The sequence below is a fragment of the Catharus ustulatus genome, chromosome 5 (assembly GCF_009819885.2).
Source record: "Catharus ustulatus isolate bCatUst1 chromosome 5, bCatUst1.pri.v2, whole genome shotgun sequence".
Classification (NCBI taxonomy): domain Eukaryota; kingdom Metazoa; phylum Chordata; class Aves; order Passeriformes; family Turdidae; genus Catharus; species Catharus ustulatus.
The window spans coordinates 22,453,903-22,471,535 of record NC_046225.1 but is presented as its reverse complement, the minus strand read 5'-3'; the positions used below and the strand labels follow the sequence as shown (position 1 = coordinate 22,471,535).

The 17,633-nt window shown below is 39.6% G+C and overlaps 1 protein-coding gene across 2 annotated transcripts in view; it reads left to right on the top strand.

The window, feature by feature from the left end:
• Window positions 1-17,633, top strand: part of PPP3CA (protein phosphatase 3 catalytic subunit alpha) — a 186,194-nt gene that overhangs the window by 72,540 nt on the left and 96,021 nt on the right. For both annotated transcript variants that reach the window (XM_033059998.1, XM_033059997.1), the window contains exon 2: window positions 7,548-7,748. In XM_033059998.1, the coding sequence (XP_032915889.1) occupies window positions 7,548-7,748 (201 nt within the window). The remainder of the gene's footprint in view (window positions 1-7,547; window positions 7,749-17,633) is intronic.

The window sequence follows — 17,633 nt, the reverse complement described above, 5'->3', positions numbered from 1 at the left end:
GAAAAAGTTCTGATGCCATTTTTTTCTCTGACTTTTCTGAAAAACTGACGGCCATTTTTATTGTTAATTGCTTGATAATGATTGAAAATTAGAGTTAGATTTGGCTTGTTGCAGAAATTTACCTTCATCTGTGTTGCTGATGTCAATGCTACAATTTATTGCAAAATTGTTCAGAGTGGTTGAGATGGGTACATGTCAATCAATACACCAGTCAAGGATCAAACCACCAAGGGAATCTTGTGTGTTTATCCAGGCCTTGGTGGTTTTATAACTATTCTTCATTTGAGCCCAGAGTAAGACTAATGGGCCACTGCTCTAACCTCTCGGAAGAACCTTTCTGTAAAGACTTCTTTAGGATTTTAAAGCTTCCTGTGGTGGATATAAAGAAAATCAAATCTTAAAGTAGTGGCTGTTGTTTAGAATGCATTTTTTTAAAGTGACTGAAGGTGACATAGCTACTTGTGCTGATTCTTTCCAAGTTTAATTTGGCCTGAGTATATGAGGAGATTGGTTGCGCTCTTTCAAAGAGTTGAAGAAAAGTGATGCTATGTACTTTTCGTATTGTTAGGTACTGTGTATTCTGGAGGAGGCCAGTAAGGCCATGAAAAGGCCATAGCAATCCCTGAAGTGGTGGGAAGTGGTAGTACTGTAGCCTTTCACCCCATAAGAATAGGCACCTGGCATCCAGCCAGGCACAACCCATCATACTTCAGCTTGGTAATTAGACAGAAATGATGGGATTTCGTCCCTCTTCTGTGGTTCCAACTTAATGGTGACTTTTATTGTCCTTCCACTCTACTGTGCTACTCATGTGTTTGCAACAAGATCCCTGTATGTTTATTAAAATGGCAGAGGCAGTTGAGAGGAGATCATCCTGTCAAAAACTTAACTGTATGGTTGAGATGTGCTGACATAGCTTGTGGTGCAATGTGCAATAAGTCCCAGCTCCACAGCTGGTTGGAGGCAGCCCTCTCCTGTGAAGTACCAAGGTGCACAGGAGTGGGACTTCATCTTTCCCTTTTAAGTTTGAGGCTCAAATCCTGTAAAGGCATTTTGCTTCCTGAGGAGTCATGGAGTTATGCTGCATGAGGACTACTTGTAGTGTGCTGGAATGGTTGTCTTAGAGTGGGACATTTCACTGGAGGGGTGAAGGGGGAGTGAAACCTACTGATTACAAGGCCTCAGCCTTGTGCCTGGAAACAACATGGCAATATGGTGGGATCAAAACCTGGTTGACACAGCCCTTCCTTTTACAAACACCATCCTATCATAGCTTCTGTCCAAAGTTAGGCATGCTTCTCTGACACAATTCTGTCTTTGCTGTTATGTTCCCCAGTTATGACTGAAGTGTCAAAAAATATTAAAAATAGTAATTGGAACCGAGATATTTGATGAAGCATCTTTTGTTACTTTTTAAAATTTTTATAGTTTGAGCTTTTGTACATCATAAAATAATGCTAGCATGGCTCATCTCAGTCTTGCGAGAAGCAGTTTTCCTTTCCAACCTGTAGTACCTTCTGTTTTTTCTAGGCCACAGGTGTTACTGCCTCATGTCAAGTGGCCTGTTTTCTGTGTTGTCAACCGACATATCTCTGACAGGAACTCCTTTCTCTTTTCTCTCTAAATTTGGAATATCTGGGTTTTGTTGAGGTATGACTCTCTTGTTTGCTCCCAATTTGGTTCATATACAGGTGCTGTTACTCAAAGGTGTCTTCATGCAATATTCTTTTTGATGGACTCTTTCTTTTTGCAGTATTGACTGGCTTGCCCAGTGAAAACCTCAGCTTTTTGTGAAGCAAAGTACCTTGCTCACAAGTGATGTTAATTTAATTATGCCTTTTAGCAAATATGGTTTTGAGCACTTCTGATTACACTGCAAGAACTTGTTGGCAATGAAGAATAATTCATGCTAAATTTCTGTAGGAATCCTCATAGCTGCTTCTTATTTTGTACTGTAGATTTATTTTCCAGATTTTAATTTCCAACACTTTTACCATCTGGTGAACAGATTTAGTAAAAACAGTCCACAAATACGTCATGTCTTAAAATAGCAGGTGAAAGCTTGATCTTTTATAAAGAGATTGCCAATTCCAGTGCCTACTCTAATGACAGTAGCTAATGTAAAATGAAACCCGATAGTTTTTGTTGGAAAACATCAGAACATGTGTTCCGCTTCTAGCTCCCCTGAGATGATTTTTGTTTGGCTCTTTGGCTGTCATATAAATAGTTGGGGTTTTTTTTATCAGGTGTAGACATATTTTCCTGCCAAGTACACAAAAAGCTAATAAGAACTTGCACATGTTATGAATGTTGTAGTACAAAATTTTATATTGAAAATACATTTTGTCTTCTGAGTAACTCACCTTTTTTTATGGTACTCCTAAAAAATACCTGCTAAGGAAGTGATGTGAGGGGTAAAAAAGAGATTGCAGTGATTCAGTGTGTTTGAATGATTGACTCTGTCTCCAGAAAACTTGTGTAAGGAGATGAAAGCATTATCCATGTGGTCCCTGTGGAAATGTGTCGAGGGGGGATGTTTGCCACATGAGAACTCCATGTCTTGCATGACTGAACATCTTTGGCAGTGTCCTTTCCTTTTTTCAATGCTTTGGTGAGCCCTGCACTGCCTGGGGTTTTCACTCTGTTCCCCTTTAGCAGCTGTGGATGGCGATGAATAATCTTCTTGTTTCAGTCTGTCACCCGAATTAAGTAGAGTTCTTGAAAAAAAAATTCATCGTTCCTTCCCCTAAGAGTCATAGAAACCAAGTAAGCCGGAAGCTCATAGGCAACTGTACAGTAATTAGGTAATGTTAAACTAGTGTCTTTAGGCTGAAAAGTTGATCTTTGGCTGCTTCATGGTGCTGCTGCATATATTTTGTCAGACCTGGTATGGTGCAGAAATGCAGAACTGTGATTAAATAGTAAAAACTCCATTATGGGTGTTTTCGGTCAGCAGGAATGCTCAAGATTATGCTATATATTCAGACAGATTATAAAATGGGTGTAGATTTTCAAAGTCAGACTGCAAAACCTTTTAGTTAACTATTAAAAATGTTTCTGTCTTTAAAAAATACAGTTTTGTTGGAGTTTCTGGGATTATTTTTATCATAGTTTTAGGAAACCTGTGTGCATACTGAGTCTGAAGGTTATGAAGAAGTAGATGTAAAAAACCCAAACCTGCAGAGTGACCTTTTAATTTTTTTTGCACCTGTGGCATAAGTATCAAAGTGTTTAATAACTTGTGCTCTAGGCATTGCTGTAATGCAAATGTTTCTCAAAATGCAGAATTGCAAATTGTTGCTAGACAAATGCTGTACATTGGGTTATTGAGATGTTAGCAGTTATTGGTGGGTTTTCCTTAAAAGTAGAATGGCAAACATTTATTTGTCATAAAAGTATGGTGTGCTGTAAACATAGTTATGTACAGACATACAGCATAAGTTATATAAAATTATAGGACAAGCATTACAGGAGGAGATAATTTGGGAACTTGAATATTGATTAAAGAGTTTTTCTTATGGATAGCCTCCTCTAAGAGTATTAATTTAACAGCTTCATTTTAAAATTAATAATATATAAACAAAATAATGCTTGCTTTGCCACATGCTTGTATTTTATTTATGCGTGCACACATGGTCCACTCTAATTAAGCAGAGATCTTTATGGTTTATTTATTTGTTCCAGAGCGGCTGCTTAATATTTGAGAGAAACAGTAATGATGTCTGACCTTTGCAGTGGCTGTGTTAATGATGAGATGGGTTTTGCAGGAGCCTGCAGGAACAGTAAAGAACAGGTTGATCTTTTCCCCCATTTGCTGGAACATGCTCAAGAGACCTGAAAGCACAAGTAGAAAAATCCCCACTAGTAAGTGGTTAAAGAGTATTTTCTTGTGTTTTCGGGTCTCAGGAGAATGTTACTGACAGACAGAGGTCAAGGGTTTAAAACTTTGTTTCTTTGCATTTGGCTGTAGTCCATGTTTTATGACCAAATCACCAGGGTAGTATTTTACTTGATGAATAGCTGTTTTGTATGCCAATATAAAGAAAATGTAAATGAGGTGGACACCAGTCCAGGTTTTAAGTTTAACAGAGTATGATTAGGCATGCATGGGTCTTGTATGGTGGTCTTGTTGTGAGATTTGCCACTAAACTTCTAAAAACATGGCTTATATGTAGATGCATGTTTTATTGCCTTTCTGCTTGTTATGGCCTTTGCTTAATACACATTCCTGCCTGTTTTTACACAAACATTCCCTGAGCCTGTGCCATGGTGAGGAACTCAATGCTGGCAATTCAGACCCCCATTCCTTCCTCTTCTTGCCTTTCCCTGGTGGCCTCCTCTCCCGGTTTCATGCTCTTCCTCATTGTGTATTCTGTGTGCACAGTTGGTGTCTGATGAGATTCTCGGGTTTATTTCTATTGAGAGTGAAGTTTCTTGCATTTGTTGTTATTTACTTATATATGATAATACCATAGATTTAAAAATGCAGAAAAAGAAAAAAAGGAATGGAGAAAGAGATGAACACCTGTGTATTCAGATGGTAACACTGCTCTCTATAAAACAATGGAAGTTAAGTGTTTGTTGTCTTTATAAAAGGATTTGGTTGATACAGGCATTTCCAGGTGTTATTAGTAAAAATGATGTTTGACTGACTTCTACATGAATTTCTTACGTCGTTCTTCTGTGGAAGCTCTGTGTACATTCAAAGTTAATATTCTCATAATGGAAGATTTGCGGCCTATTCAGTCACTCTTGTTTTTGCTAATTACAGTAATTTCACGGTTACAAGCCGCACAGACTATAAGCTGCAACTCTGGGTGTTGGCAAACATTTCGTTCTTTGTCCATAAATAAGCCGCACCTGAGTATAAGCCGCTCTGTCGTTCGCAGCGAGGACCCGCGTGCAACAAAGTTGCCAAATAGTAACAGAACCGCGACATGGCAGGGTTTACTGGCTCGGCTCAGGCTGTGCAGGCTCGGCCCGCTCGGGGCTGCTGACAGGGCCAGGTGGCCCAGCTCTGTGGGGCCGCTCGGCGGGGCTGCTCGGGGCCGGCCACCGCTGCCACTAAGCTCGCTCACCCCGGCCCGTGGTGGCAGGCCGGGAAGGAGCCCACCGGCATCCGCGGTGGCGGGCAGGGACGGAGCCCCCCCGCTCCCGCAGCGGCGAAGGCAGGAGGGGAAGGAGCACCCCTGCTCCCGCCTCGGCGGCGGGGGCAGGAGCCCCCTGCTTACCCCACGGGCCGCGGGGATGGCAGCATGGAGCCCCCGCCTCCTCCTCGAGCCGTGGGGATGTCAGCACAGAGCCCCCCGCCTGAAGGAGGGAGCTCCCCTGCCTCCCTCCCCACCCTGCGCTGCCGGCGCTGAGCTGGCCTCACCCGCCACGCAACACAGTAACCAATTTGTAACAGTCGCAAAATCCTGGGTTTTACTGGCAGGTGCTCAGCTTGGCACCCTGGCTGGCACTTCCGGGGTTGTAAATGTCAGAAAATTATTCACATATTAGCCACTCCTGACTGTAAGCCGCATTTCTGGTGTTGGAGCAAAATTTTAGTCAAAACGGTGCGGCTTGTATTCATGAAATTACTGTAATCATGAATCATCTATTGGATCATCTTTTTTTCTTTAGTTAGGTATGGGTACATCTTTGTTAGAACTGTGTCTGCAGAACTCTTACAGTGCTGGAGCATATGTAATTTTTTTCTGTACCAGTAGGTTTTATGTCATAGCTTTTGTTTCTTATTATCATTGTATCTGTGTTTTACTCTGTCTTTATAAGTGTAAAAATCTCCTTTCAGCACACAAGCATATATGGTAGTTACCACAAAGTAGTGGTGCACTGCATAGGTTTGTGCATTATCATGCCTTTGCGGGGAGAATAGTCGCCATTTTCTTGCGAAGGAATGCAAGCTAATGGTATGTGCTTCTTCCAGAAGAAGTGATTGTAGACCTTCCCCTTCCTCCTTTCTTCATGCTGGAAATGCAGGATTGTTAGGACTAGGTAGTCTTCCAGAGTTTTGTTTTTGTAAAAAGAGGAAGGAGGCTTGGAGAACTGCTGAGCAGAAGTTTAACTTCCATTTTTTAGAAAAGATTGTTCTTTTTCTGTGTTGCATAATAGATAATTTATTTCTTGAATTTTCACCTTCTCCCCTTTTTGCCCCATGTGTAAGTCTGAGAGCAGTCAGGCTTCAGTGTATTTCAGACACCCACATCCCACCATATTAATTCAGTGAATGGACTGCTGGAGCAGCAAAAAGGAAAAAAAAATTGAGGTAGGGAGAAAGGCATTTTCTGAAGCTGTTTGTTTTAAAAATATCAGTGGAAAATAACTGCAGAAAGTGAAATTTTTTGTTTTCTGCTCTGTTACTTCTGGTAGTGTAAGAGAAGAGTGTTTGGTTTGAACTTTACATAGTGAACGTGAGTTATGGGTTTTTGAAGTCTGCTGATGATGATATTAGGAGAAAACTGAAGCTAATAGTTGTATTGATCCGCTCTGTTAGGGTTTCATGTCGTGTGATGGGGCAAAGCTGCTGGTAAGACATTCCACAGAGGATGAGACCCTTTGGCAGGGACAGGATTGCACTGCACATGTGACCAGCTGAAACCAGCCCTGCAGCCACCTCCTGTCCCTGCTTGGAGCTCTGGAACAACCTGACCCTCTTGCAGCTGTGGCAGGGATCAGGAAAAATACCCTTTGACTGGTGAGGCAGGCGATGCCTGGTACCACTGTGACTGAACTGCGAGGGAAAGGGGGTTAAGCTGGGATAATGTTCCAGCCTCATCCTGGCAGCTGACAGCATCACCTCCGAGCCTTCTTGCTCCAACTGGCTCCAGGAGAGCAGGAACATATAAGTTGATGCCTCTGACCTTATATGAGGACAGTGTGCAACTTACTGGTTGCTGCCATGTTGCCAGGACAACCTTCGTATTTATCCATTTATTTCCAACTTCAGTCTGATACGTCCTCTGCCCTGTCTGTGCTGGAATGGTCTATTCAGCACTGGTGGGTTTCAGATGTATCTTGTGTAGCAAACTAATACAGGGAAAACATCTTACATTCCCTCTACCCAAAGTCATTAGAGAGAGGTCTTGGATTTAGAATTTTAATTTGAGTGTATCTATGCATGTCCATGCACAGATATTAAATGTAGCACTTCTTTGTCCATTTTATGCTGTTAATAGAAGGGATATTAATGTTCTCTAGTTCTACCAGAGCAGTTTAAACTCTGTTCCCTCCTTTCCCTGATATTCCCTTGTCTTTTGGGGGATTTGCTTGAATATATCTACGTGTAATTATGGCCTGAATACTCCTCTCAGGTTTTTTATGAACATGAATTACTTCTTGCATGTGTGAATAATATATCTTGCTGAATACATGTGCTTTAATGGTATCTTTGGGAATCTGCATACAATTTAAACCACAAATTGTAAGAGGCAGTAGAAAATCTTTGGTAACATTGTTTTGCAGCAGAGATGTGTTTTGAAATGTGTCAGTAATAGAAGCTTTTCTAAAAACAGTGACCATGTATTTTTTTGTTTTTTCCCATCTAGCTGTCCCATTTCCTCCAAGCCACCGTCTCACAGCTAAGGAAGTGTTTGATAATGATGGAAAACCTCGTGTGGATATCTTAAAGGCACATCTTATGAAAGAAGGGAGACTGGAAGAGAGTGTCGCTTTGAGAATAATAACAGAAGGAGCTTCGATTCTCCGCCAGGAAAAAAATTTGCTGGACATAGATGCACCTGTCACAGGTTAGTGTGGAGTTTATGGTGATGGAGAGGAATGGCTGCTGGCTGGGACATGTTTCGTGATGCATTAGTGTATGTGGCTTCCTAAGGCACTGAAAGGCAGCTTGAAAATCAGTTGTTCTCTCCAATACTTGATTTGCTCTTTGACTGCTACCACTGGATAATGGAGGTCATCAAGCAGCTTGTAGTTTAAAGGAAAGGATTACCTCTGCTGAGCCCTTTATGTTTCTAAGGCAGAAAACATTTTTAGTCTTTAGGAGAAAATTAGAACTACTTTCTGAAACTTGAAAAGTTAACTGGCCTTTTTCACCAAGTATTAATTCCGTAATTTTATAGATGTTATTTATCATAGTAAGACTGTTCAGACATACAGATAACATTGGGCTCTGAATATCATGAAGTTCAACAAGGCCAAGTGTAAGGACCTGTGCATGGCTTGGGGCAATCCCAAGCACAAATAAAGGCTGGGCAGAAAATGGACTGAGAGCAGAGGTGAAGAGAAGGACTTGGGAATGTTGGTGGATGAGAAGTTCAATGTGCCTCAGCAATTTGCACTTGGCAACCCAGAAAGCCAACTGTGTCCAGTGCTGCATCAAAAACAGCATGGGCAGCAGAGCAAGGGAAGGGATTCTGCCCCTCTGTAGTGGTGAGGAGACCCCACCTGAACTGCTGCATCTAGATCTGGGGCTCCTGACATAAGGAGCCCATGAATCTGTTAGAGCAAATCTGGAGGAGGTCCATGAAGATGCTCAGGGTGCCTGGAGCACTTCTCTGCAGACAGGCTGAGAGATCTGAGGCTATTTAGCCTGGAGAAGAAAAGGCCTGGGTGAGATCATACAGCACCTTCCAGTACCTGAAGGGGGCCTGCAGGAAAGTGAAGGAGGGAATTCTTACCAAAGCATGTAGTGACAAGGCAAGGGGGAATGTCTTCAAACTGATAGATGGTGGGTTTAGATGAGATATTCTTTACTATAAGGGTAGTGAGGCACAGGTTGCCCAGAGAAGCTGTGGATGCTCCATCCCTGGAAGTGTTCAAGGCCAGGCTGGATGGGGCTCTGAGCAACATGGTTCAGTGGGACTTGCCCTGTCCATGATAGAGGGGTTGGAATGAGATATTTAAGGTCTCTTCCAACCCCCTTCAACCATTCTGTGATTCTGTGAGGGAATGATAGTGTCAGATATAGTGGAAATTTTAATTAGATGCTAAGGAAAATAAGAAGTGGAGAAAAAAATTAGCAGTTTGTGTTGCCTGGAGGATTAATGAATTGTGCCAGTTGCAGAGCCCATCCTGCCCTTGACTATCAAATACTACCACCCACTCATTAATCCCCAGGAAATGCCTTATTTTTGAATTTCCTTCTCTAATTGTCTCCTGCTTCTGCTGGCATTCTGAATGTATGAAAGCATTTTCTTGCTCTAATGTGTCTCCTCCCATATTTTATTGCTGCTGTTGGATATGAATGCATTTTTGACAACTAGTTGATGTGTGGCATAGAAAGTTAGCTGGGGGGAAAAAGATACCTAATTATAGCCAGTTTAAACTATGAAGCCAAAGTATAAAACTTGATTTAAAAAGTCAGGTCCTTTTGTCACTTGTGCTTCTCGAGACCCCTGATAAAAGTAGATGAAATAGTCATTTGCTGCAGAGGAAGTGTTACCAGGTTTTATTAGCAATATTGGTAGCAGTCACCAATAACTACATAGAAATAATAAAACCATCATTTTCAGGAAACTTTCTCTGAAAGCGAATATAGTGTCTGGACTAGAATGATACACAATTTATTAAAGCTTGTAATTTTAAAAAATTACATCCAACTAGAGGATTGTAGCTTGACCTGGAGAGGTAATGTGTATCATTTTTTATATAATAATTAGCTTGTCATGCTGCTGTACAGTTCTGATGGAAAAGATGTCAATCATGTTGGAGCTCATGGCTGAATAAAGAAAAGAGAATGAATAAAAGGATACTTAGATAAGATCCTTAGATTAGATCCTGAGAATAAAGTTCTGCAGATATTTTCTTGACACTTCAGGATAAATGGAAGAAGTTGTAAAGGTTCAGTACCCTTGTCCATAACTGAGTGGCAGACACACAGAAAAATCTACCTTTTTATGTTTTTTTTTTTAGTGGGATTTTTACTTTTTTTTTTTAATCCATTGAGAAATGTAGACTGTAGGAGGACAACTCTGGTGTGTTGTGTTCCAGTTGATCTCTGTAAGCCGGTGTTTAATGTTGTCTCTCTCTCTTGTTAATTGTTCTCTTAAAATTTTTTTCTTAAATGCATTTGAAGGTGTTAGAATTCTTCTGTACTATATTTTGGGGATTAATCTCATGAAGTTTACCCCATTGTATAACACTGGTATAATACAAGTCTTTGATTCTTTTTTCAGTTAAGCCTACACCTTTCTTTGTTCCTGCTTTTGAAATTATTCTCACGCAGTGATTGTGATACTGCAGCGTTCTTCAGGGTGGCTGGTAGCTAGTTTCTTTTAAGCCAGCATAGGAAAGCTGGGCTCCTGATGTGTGTTAGCAGGGTAGCTGAGAAGTGCTAATCTTCTGTATGAACAAACATGAAAGTTGTAGTTATGAAAGTGATCATCAAAAGAAGGAAGAACTGGAATTGTGAAGGGGAGGTTGAGAAAGCTTGTGAGGCATGTTGTTGTGGGCCTGACAATTTTCTCCGTATGAGTAGTATGACAGCAGGTGACTGGATAAAGAGAATATCAATTGACTGATGATATAGTGGAAGTGCCAGGTATACAGGCAGTCAGGAAATAGCTATGCAGTAGAGGAAAGCTTTTTTTCAAACATCGGGAAGAACAAACAAAACCACTGATAGAGTGGATAAGGAAATAAATTTTAGGTTTCATACAAGAGAAGCAGCCTTGTTGAAGAATGACAGTCATAAACCACCAATATGGGATTCTTTGTGGGAGTGGAATTCATCTTTTAGAAATATATTCCTGTCATTGGTTTATAAGATGGGGATCATCAAAAAGAAGAAAGATAGAAGAGTGTAACTGCAGAAGTAATAGCATTGTGGATTATTAGAGTGATATACTTGATGAATGTTAAAGAATACGAAAAGTGTTTATTAAAGCTTTGTGCAGCTGTCCAATAATTTGAAATTTCACTTTTGTTTTATTTAAGAGGTGATAAAATTGCCCTCAGAAGTATCAGAGTTCTATTTGTAAGTAAAGTCATGTGCAATGAAGTGGGTACATACAAAGACTGAATTTCAGCAAGAAAATGATAATTGGGTGCAAGTCACGCAAAGAACCTTAATGTAAAATGCATAATCTATTATTTTGCATTTATGTATTAAACTTTGTGTCCGTGTTTAGCTGGAACCACCAATGTGATTGCCATTTGAATTAATGCATTTTATTTTCAAATTTGGCAAGGTTATAAGCCTTGTGAAGTATTCCTGGTGAACCCATTTTTGAGCACAGCTCAAATTCTCATTTGCTCCACACGTACACGCATGTACAGTTCACTGCAGTTCTGGCTTACAGACACTGCGAACTGTTCGTGCAGTTACACTGGGCTGCTGCTCACTGGATAGGACTATGAACAGAGCCTGAAATAAGAGACTCCAAGTGCTCTACTGTCCGGAGTCTTCTTGCATCTGGGAGGTGTTGAGGCAACGTTGTCTTGACTGACTTCATCTGTAACCTCTTCACTTGGAGAAATGCAAACTTCATTTGAAGCTTGTGTGTTTAATGAGGTTGATCTACCACTAGACTACAGGTATTCAGTGGAAATATGTCTTTATGGCAGCCTTAGAATTTCCAGTCCTCTATTATGTTTGCAACAGTATAATGACACATGGAGAAATTGGCTCATTTTTAATGTTTGGGGGTTTTTTTCCAGAAGGCTAAGGAAGTATTTCTCTGAACCACTCTGATGGCAATATTTACTGAAGTTGCACTCCAAAGTACGCTTGGGAATGCCAGATTTATAATTGAGTGGGTAGCCTTTATTACAGAGGTTCATTACTATACAGAGTGATTTTGGGCAAGTGACATACACTGCCCTTTCTTTGCATGGTAACTGGCTGCATGGTTTTATGGGCTCTCACTTCCAAATCTAAAATATGCTGTTTGGGTACTGACCATTCTTAACTGCATGCCAAGCAGGTGTCCCTTTGACTTCAGTGCATGGGTGACTTTATTCTTTAATGTTTACCTCCTTGTAAATGACTTACATAACTACAGGATAGAGCTAGAACTGTAAAGTATATATTTATCTAATATCTATCATTGCATATCTTTGCTTGTACCTTTTAGATTATTTTCCTTGAGGATATTGTTAGATTTACAGATACTGAATGAAAACAGCATACCTCTTGCATATATGACTGCACAAGTGAATAAAGTTATAAGATGTATATTGATACTTTGAGAGAAGTCTTTTTTCCTTGTTGATATCTATTTTTAAAGTAATTAATGTGTGCTGTTTTTCTTGTCACATTTCACATATCTCATTTTTTATGCTCAGTGTGCAGTCCTTTTAGCTCGCTCTACCCATCAGTACTAACAAGAGTGTCCTCCAGTAAACTAAGAATGTGAAAACCTAACTCATGCACATCTTCATAAAACTCTGCTTTTTAGTATGTGTACTGAAATGTAATGTGTGAATATTATGGAGGCAACTGTCTGTGTACAGATGTTCTCAACTCTGTGTGACTGCCCTCCCAGCAGTGTCCATGACAGTGTTTTCTGGCTTGGTGGCTGTAGCCACGCTGTGCGCAGGCACAGGGCCCAGCATCTCTTACTCCTTCATTTAGAAAAAATGGAAAATAGGTGAAAACAGAATATACTTATGTTTTAAACCTTCACATGCTTCATTGAGGAAGTCCTGACTCTGTGCTAACCCATGTGCAAAGCTTTCTGAACTGCCAGGTGCATGCAGTTTGGCAGATGAAGAGAGAAGAGCATCTGGGAAGATAGAATAAAAGCTTATTCTTGTAGTGTGGAAAGTGTCTCAGTCTCTGCAGAACTCCTTGGCCATATTGTTTTCCTCTACTAGTCCTGGTTTTTGCAGCCTCTGTGTTTGTGGCTGTGGTAGGTACAAGGAAACCACTGTTGTTTGCAGAGCCTTCCTTGCTATTCCCTGTGCATCCCATAATGTAATGTAAGGTAAGGGGTTTGTATCTGGTAGGTTTGGTAGCATTATCTTGGGTATGCTAAGGGGAAATGCACCCACTTGCACTATTATTGTAGTGTCTTTGGGTAAAAAAATTCCACTGGCTTGGTTGATGCCACAGCATTATGGAGATCCAACTTAAATACTTGAATTGCTTCTAATGTTTGTGTCTTTGTGCACACACAGAGTTTTTACAATTCAAACTCTAAACTGATGAGAGGGAAAAGGTTGTATTTTATGGACAAGCCTGTGTGGGAACAACTGTGACAACCTGGGTGATCTTTGGACACTTTTATGTGTTACAGGTCCATAAAAACTACAGGGAAAGCCCTTTCCTGCCAGCATGTGCTTTTATGATCTCTGAGGCTTCCAGATATTCTCTGGGTACATTATTCCATGGAATGGTAGGGTGTCCTGGGCCTGAATTTTTCTTCGTGTTCCACATGTATTTTTGCTTTGCCCAGTTTCTCTCATTTGGTAGCATGAAATAATATTAGTAGGTTGCTAGTGCAGTGCAAGCTAAAACTTTATAAACAGCAAGAATTTCTAGCTAAAGTGATCAATCTTAAGATGAATTAATAAAAATATTTATGCCCACATTATAGTAAAATAGAGCAGTATTTTAAATTCCATTAAATCGTAGCATGCATGTGAATGATCTGATCCAGTCTGAGAATCAAACTAAACCAGTTCTTTCTTTACCTTTGAAGCACTTTAAGGTAAAATTTCTGCATGGAAGATAAGCGAGGTTGCTTATTGGAGATCTGCAAATATTGTTAGATCTATCCATATTTGCACAGCAAAGTTTGTTTGAAATTAACAGTTCATTAAAAGTAATTATAGTTTAAATTTCTTTGTTTCACACTTAGGGTTAAACCCTATGTGCTGTGATCACTGTTGAAGAAATTGAATTCCCAGGACATGTATAACTAAAATATTTACATATATGCCATGAAACAAAATCACATACATGATCAAATTGTAAAGTGTTTCTGAATGGCTGGTGTCTTCAGACACACAAATCTTAAAGCTTAATTGCTGGTTTGAAGTCTAGATGTCTGAGGATAAGAATTACACTTCCCTTCTTTGCCATAAGACATTCAGTATACTTATCTTTAAAAAGCATCTTTAATTTTGTTTGTGGTACTAGGAGTGAGCGTGTGATGGGGTCCGCCCTCAGAACAGGATGCTGGTTACAGTACAACACTTCCTTCTCTATCTTGGAGATGCATGAGAGTTGCAAATGTTCCGGGTGTATCAGTTTGAGTCGCTGTGTTACCAGTAACACCTGAGACCTGGACACGTTTCTGCAAATTAGTGTCATTCTCACTTAAAATTTAGTGGCTTGCAGCTAATTCTCCTTCGTCATAGGAAAGTTAACTTTGCCTGGAGTGCGGTAAATGTTTGAAGTACACTTTGGTTTATTTCTTCCTTAATATCCATTCTTGATCTTATTTGCATAGATGAGATTTCAGCAGAACAGGTTGGAACTGGGAAGTGGAGGAAAGGGAAAGCACTCTTGTTTCTGTATTGAAAACAAATGGTAGTCCAGTTGTTTTTGCATGCTTTCACTATATATTGCAGATATGCTTTCTCAAATTAATTAGATTTTTTTGAGAAATGTTTGCCATAATTTTTTAAAGTGTGTTAGATATCTTCTTTTCTCAATTTAGCATAAACACAGTTTGATGTTGCAACAGTTATTTTCCATTCTTTTATCACTGTTGAATGTCATTAAACTACAGAAAACCTGCATTTAAACTTAAGTTAAAAATAATTTACTATATAAACATACTGTTGAACAGCTAAAGTGAACTTGATTGGATCCTTTATTTGGGTTGCTGATTAAAACTGACACTACTTGAGCTATTTTGCATGCTTTATTGAGAAGGCATAATGCATCCAATCACTTGTGGCTTAAAATCTGGTACTTGTAAGAAGGTGAAGATGTAAAGCTGTATGTATTCAGATTTTTTTAATCTGTTCCTTCACTAAATGCTTCTGTTGGTTCCACATATTGAAATATGCCTGCCTGCATCCCTGGTGGAACAAAGCAATTGTGTTGTGTAGCTTAATTGAGCTGCTTCAGCCATTAGCATCTGACATTTTGGCAGAGCTGATGTTTTCTAGTAGCAGCTGCTTAAATCCACCATTATTGCCAAGACAGTGGATACTACTGACAGTATTCTTTACAACTACCTCAGTTGTTCTTAAAAATGATCTATGGTTCACTTTATTTGGTGCAAAAACTGTAGTCAAATAAGCCAAACTGAAATTGTGAAATGTGAGATTCCCTTCAGATATGGAGCTTAATTTGATGCTGTGAAATGGAAGATCAAATTTATTTTGGGCTTCAAGTCAGCACAAAAATTGCATTGATTATAAAAAATAACCACCAGCAAAAATACAAAAACAACTGCTTACAAATACCTAAGCCTTTAGGACTTTGTTCTTGCCATCTTTTATTTAGCATGTGGGTGGTTCATCATGTAAATACTGACAGCTCAGTATAGCATATTAGCATATCTTCTAGGACTATTCCAAGCAGACTGAGTACATCACAGCAGTGCTGTTTATTATAGCTTCTCAAATATTTTTCTGAAACTTGTAAAGCAGGGTTTTTAGTTGCTTTGAAATTTTATAGTCAGTGGCACAACTTGAGTTAGAACTGGGCCTTTGGCACTTGAGTTCTTTTTTAAAAATAACCATGATGTTTGTACTGTTTCATCCTCATTAAGAAGAGAGAACCTTTGTTCTTGCCTTTTGTTCCCTTAGCTTTGTCCAGTCACTCCTCCTTTTGATTCTCACCTCGGTTTATTTAATTCAGTCTTAGGATCACTGCTGAAATCACAGCCACCCATGTTCCCCCGTCCATCTATTTTGAATGGAGGAGCTGCTGAAATGAGTAAGAACTATAAGCAGGCAGAGGGAAATTCCAGCTTATGTTTGCCTTCCCCCTTGGAAAATAAAAAAATTACCAGTCACAGGTGAATGAACCAGAGTTCCCTATTTTGTTTGAATGTGAAATAAGTATAGAATCATGATTTATATGAGTGTGAGGCTGAAAGGGGGGTTGATTTGGTCCTAATCACACTGTACCTGCAACAGCTGTAGAGTGGCTGCAGTGTAGAAATCAAGAAAAGGAGTCAGAGGAGTGTGAGGGGGTGGGCTCATAGCAAATCAGAGACAAACAGCGTTTTGTGTCAGCTCATCGTTGCCATTGGAGGTACCACTGTGTTCATCTGATTTGGGAATCACTTTGCAGAGGTGTGCTTCTGTTCAGAGTCTGGTTGTGCATTTGGAGCTAACACCTTCTTGCCTTCATCTGTGCCCTATTTTTGTGTGTCTAACCTTTCACCAAAACCTGCTGAGAAGCACTGGCAAGTGCAGAGGAGATAACTAATAGGTTCCTTCTTAAAGAGATACTATAAACATACCTGTTATCACTTAGAGCATAAATTAGAGAACATTAGAAGTTGGAAATTATACTTACGGAAGGATGTTATTCTGGGGTGGATGGTTCTTCTGCTTCCTCCTGCCTTTACATACTTTTGTGTTAGCATTTTAATTATTCTAAGAAATACTACAGAGCTGAGACAGAGGCTTTCTCTACTTGGTTTTCTGCATTTATCTAGAGAAAACATTTATAGAATAATTTCCAGTTGTATATAATATCCTCTGTGAAGATACTGCCCTTTTAAATGAAAAAGAAAGCCGCTATAGTTCACAATATTTCAATTAGGTTTTTTTAAATAATATTTTAAAATGTTCTTTAAAGCCTCGAAAATCCATGATCTCCAAATAAATGTAACAATTAGGAAGATCAGTTTTGCTGAACAGGAACATCTTTTCCATCTGCAGTTGATTTCAGAAAGTCTTGGGAAGTGTCACAGAGGATTCTGGCAGTAATGTACACAATTTGTATTGGCAGTGTGTCAAGTGTGTCACATTTTCTTTTGACGTGGGGGTCATTATGTGCATCTTTTAGGGCATTAAAACATGAAATACTGAATTTCAAATTATTCCTTGGTGTTCTCTCTGCATTGACTGTGTTTGCTCCCGCTTCGTTCTTTTCTTAGCTTAGGGCATCTAAATCTAGTTGAAATTCATGTATTGATACCACTTGGGGTGCTAATTGCTTCCTGATAAAATGTTCATGGTGAGGAGGATCTTACTTCTCGTCCTCTAAAGAAAATTCAGCACAAATTGAATTTTCAAGAGGAATCTATGTCCTATTTTGTCTTAGCCTTTCTTTACTGCATATTGAGCTTAGCAGTTGTGGTGAACCTTGTGGATTGCTTGGCTTAAGTCAGTGCTGTTCCTTCCTGTGAGATTTTCATAGATCTGGCTATTTCATCTTTAGAACAGGCAACCCAAGGGCAAATGACTAAGCTCCAGTTTCAGAGCCTTTGTGTAAGTCGAAAGCAGCCATGGTGCTCAGCCCAAGGGAAGGTGCTGTGGAGAATCCTTCTTGCTCATTTAGTGTACTAGCATTAATGCTTTCAGATGGTACTTCTGAAAGTTGCCCTGTTGAATTTTTGACAGTCATTCTTACGCCTCTTCTCACTCCAAATTTAATTCTGCAAAAAAATTTACCTTTACAAGTGGAAAACACCAGAAAAATATTGCTTAAATCAGAGTAGGTTGAATTTAGATGTCAAAATGAATGGCTTGTGATAGTTCATTACACAAATTTATTCATCCAAACTAAAAATTCTTCTGAAAAATCAAGGAGATAA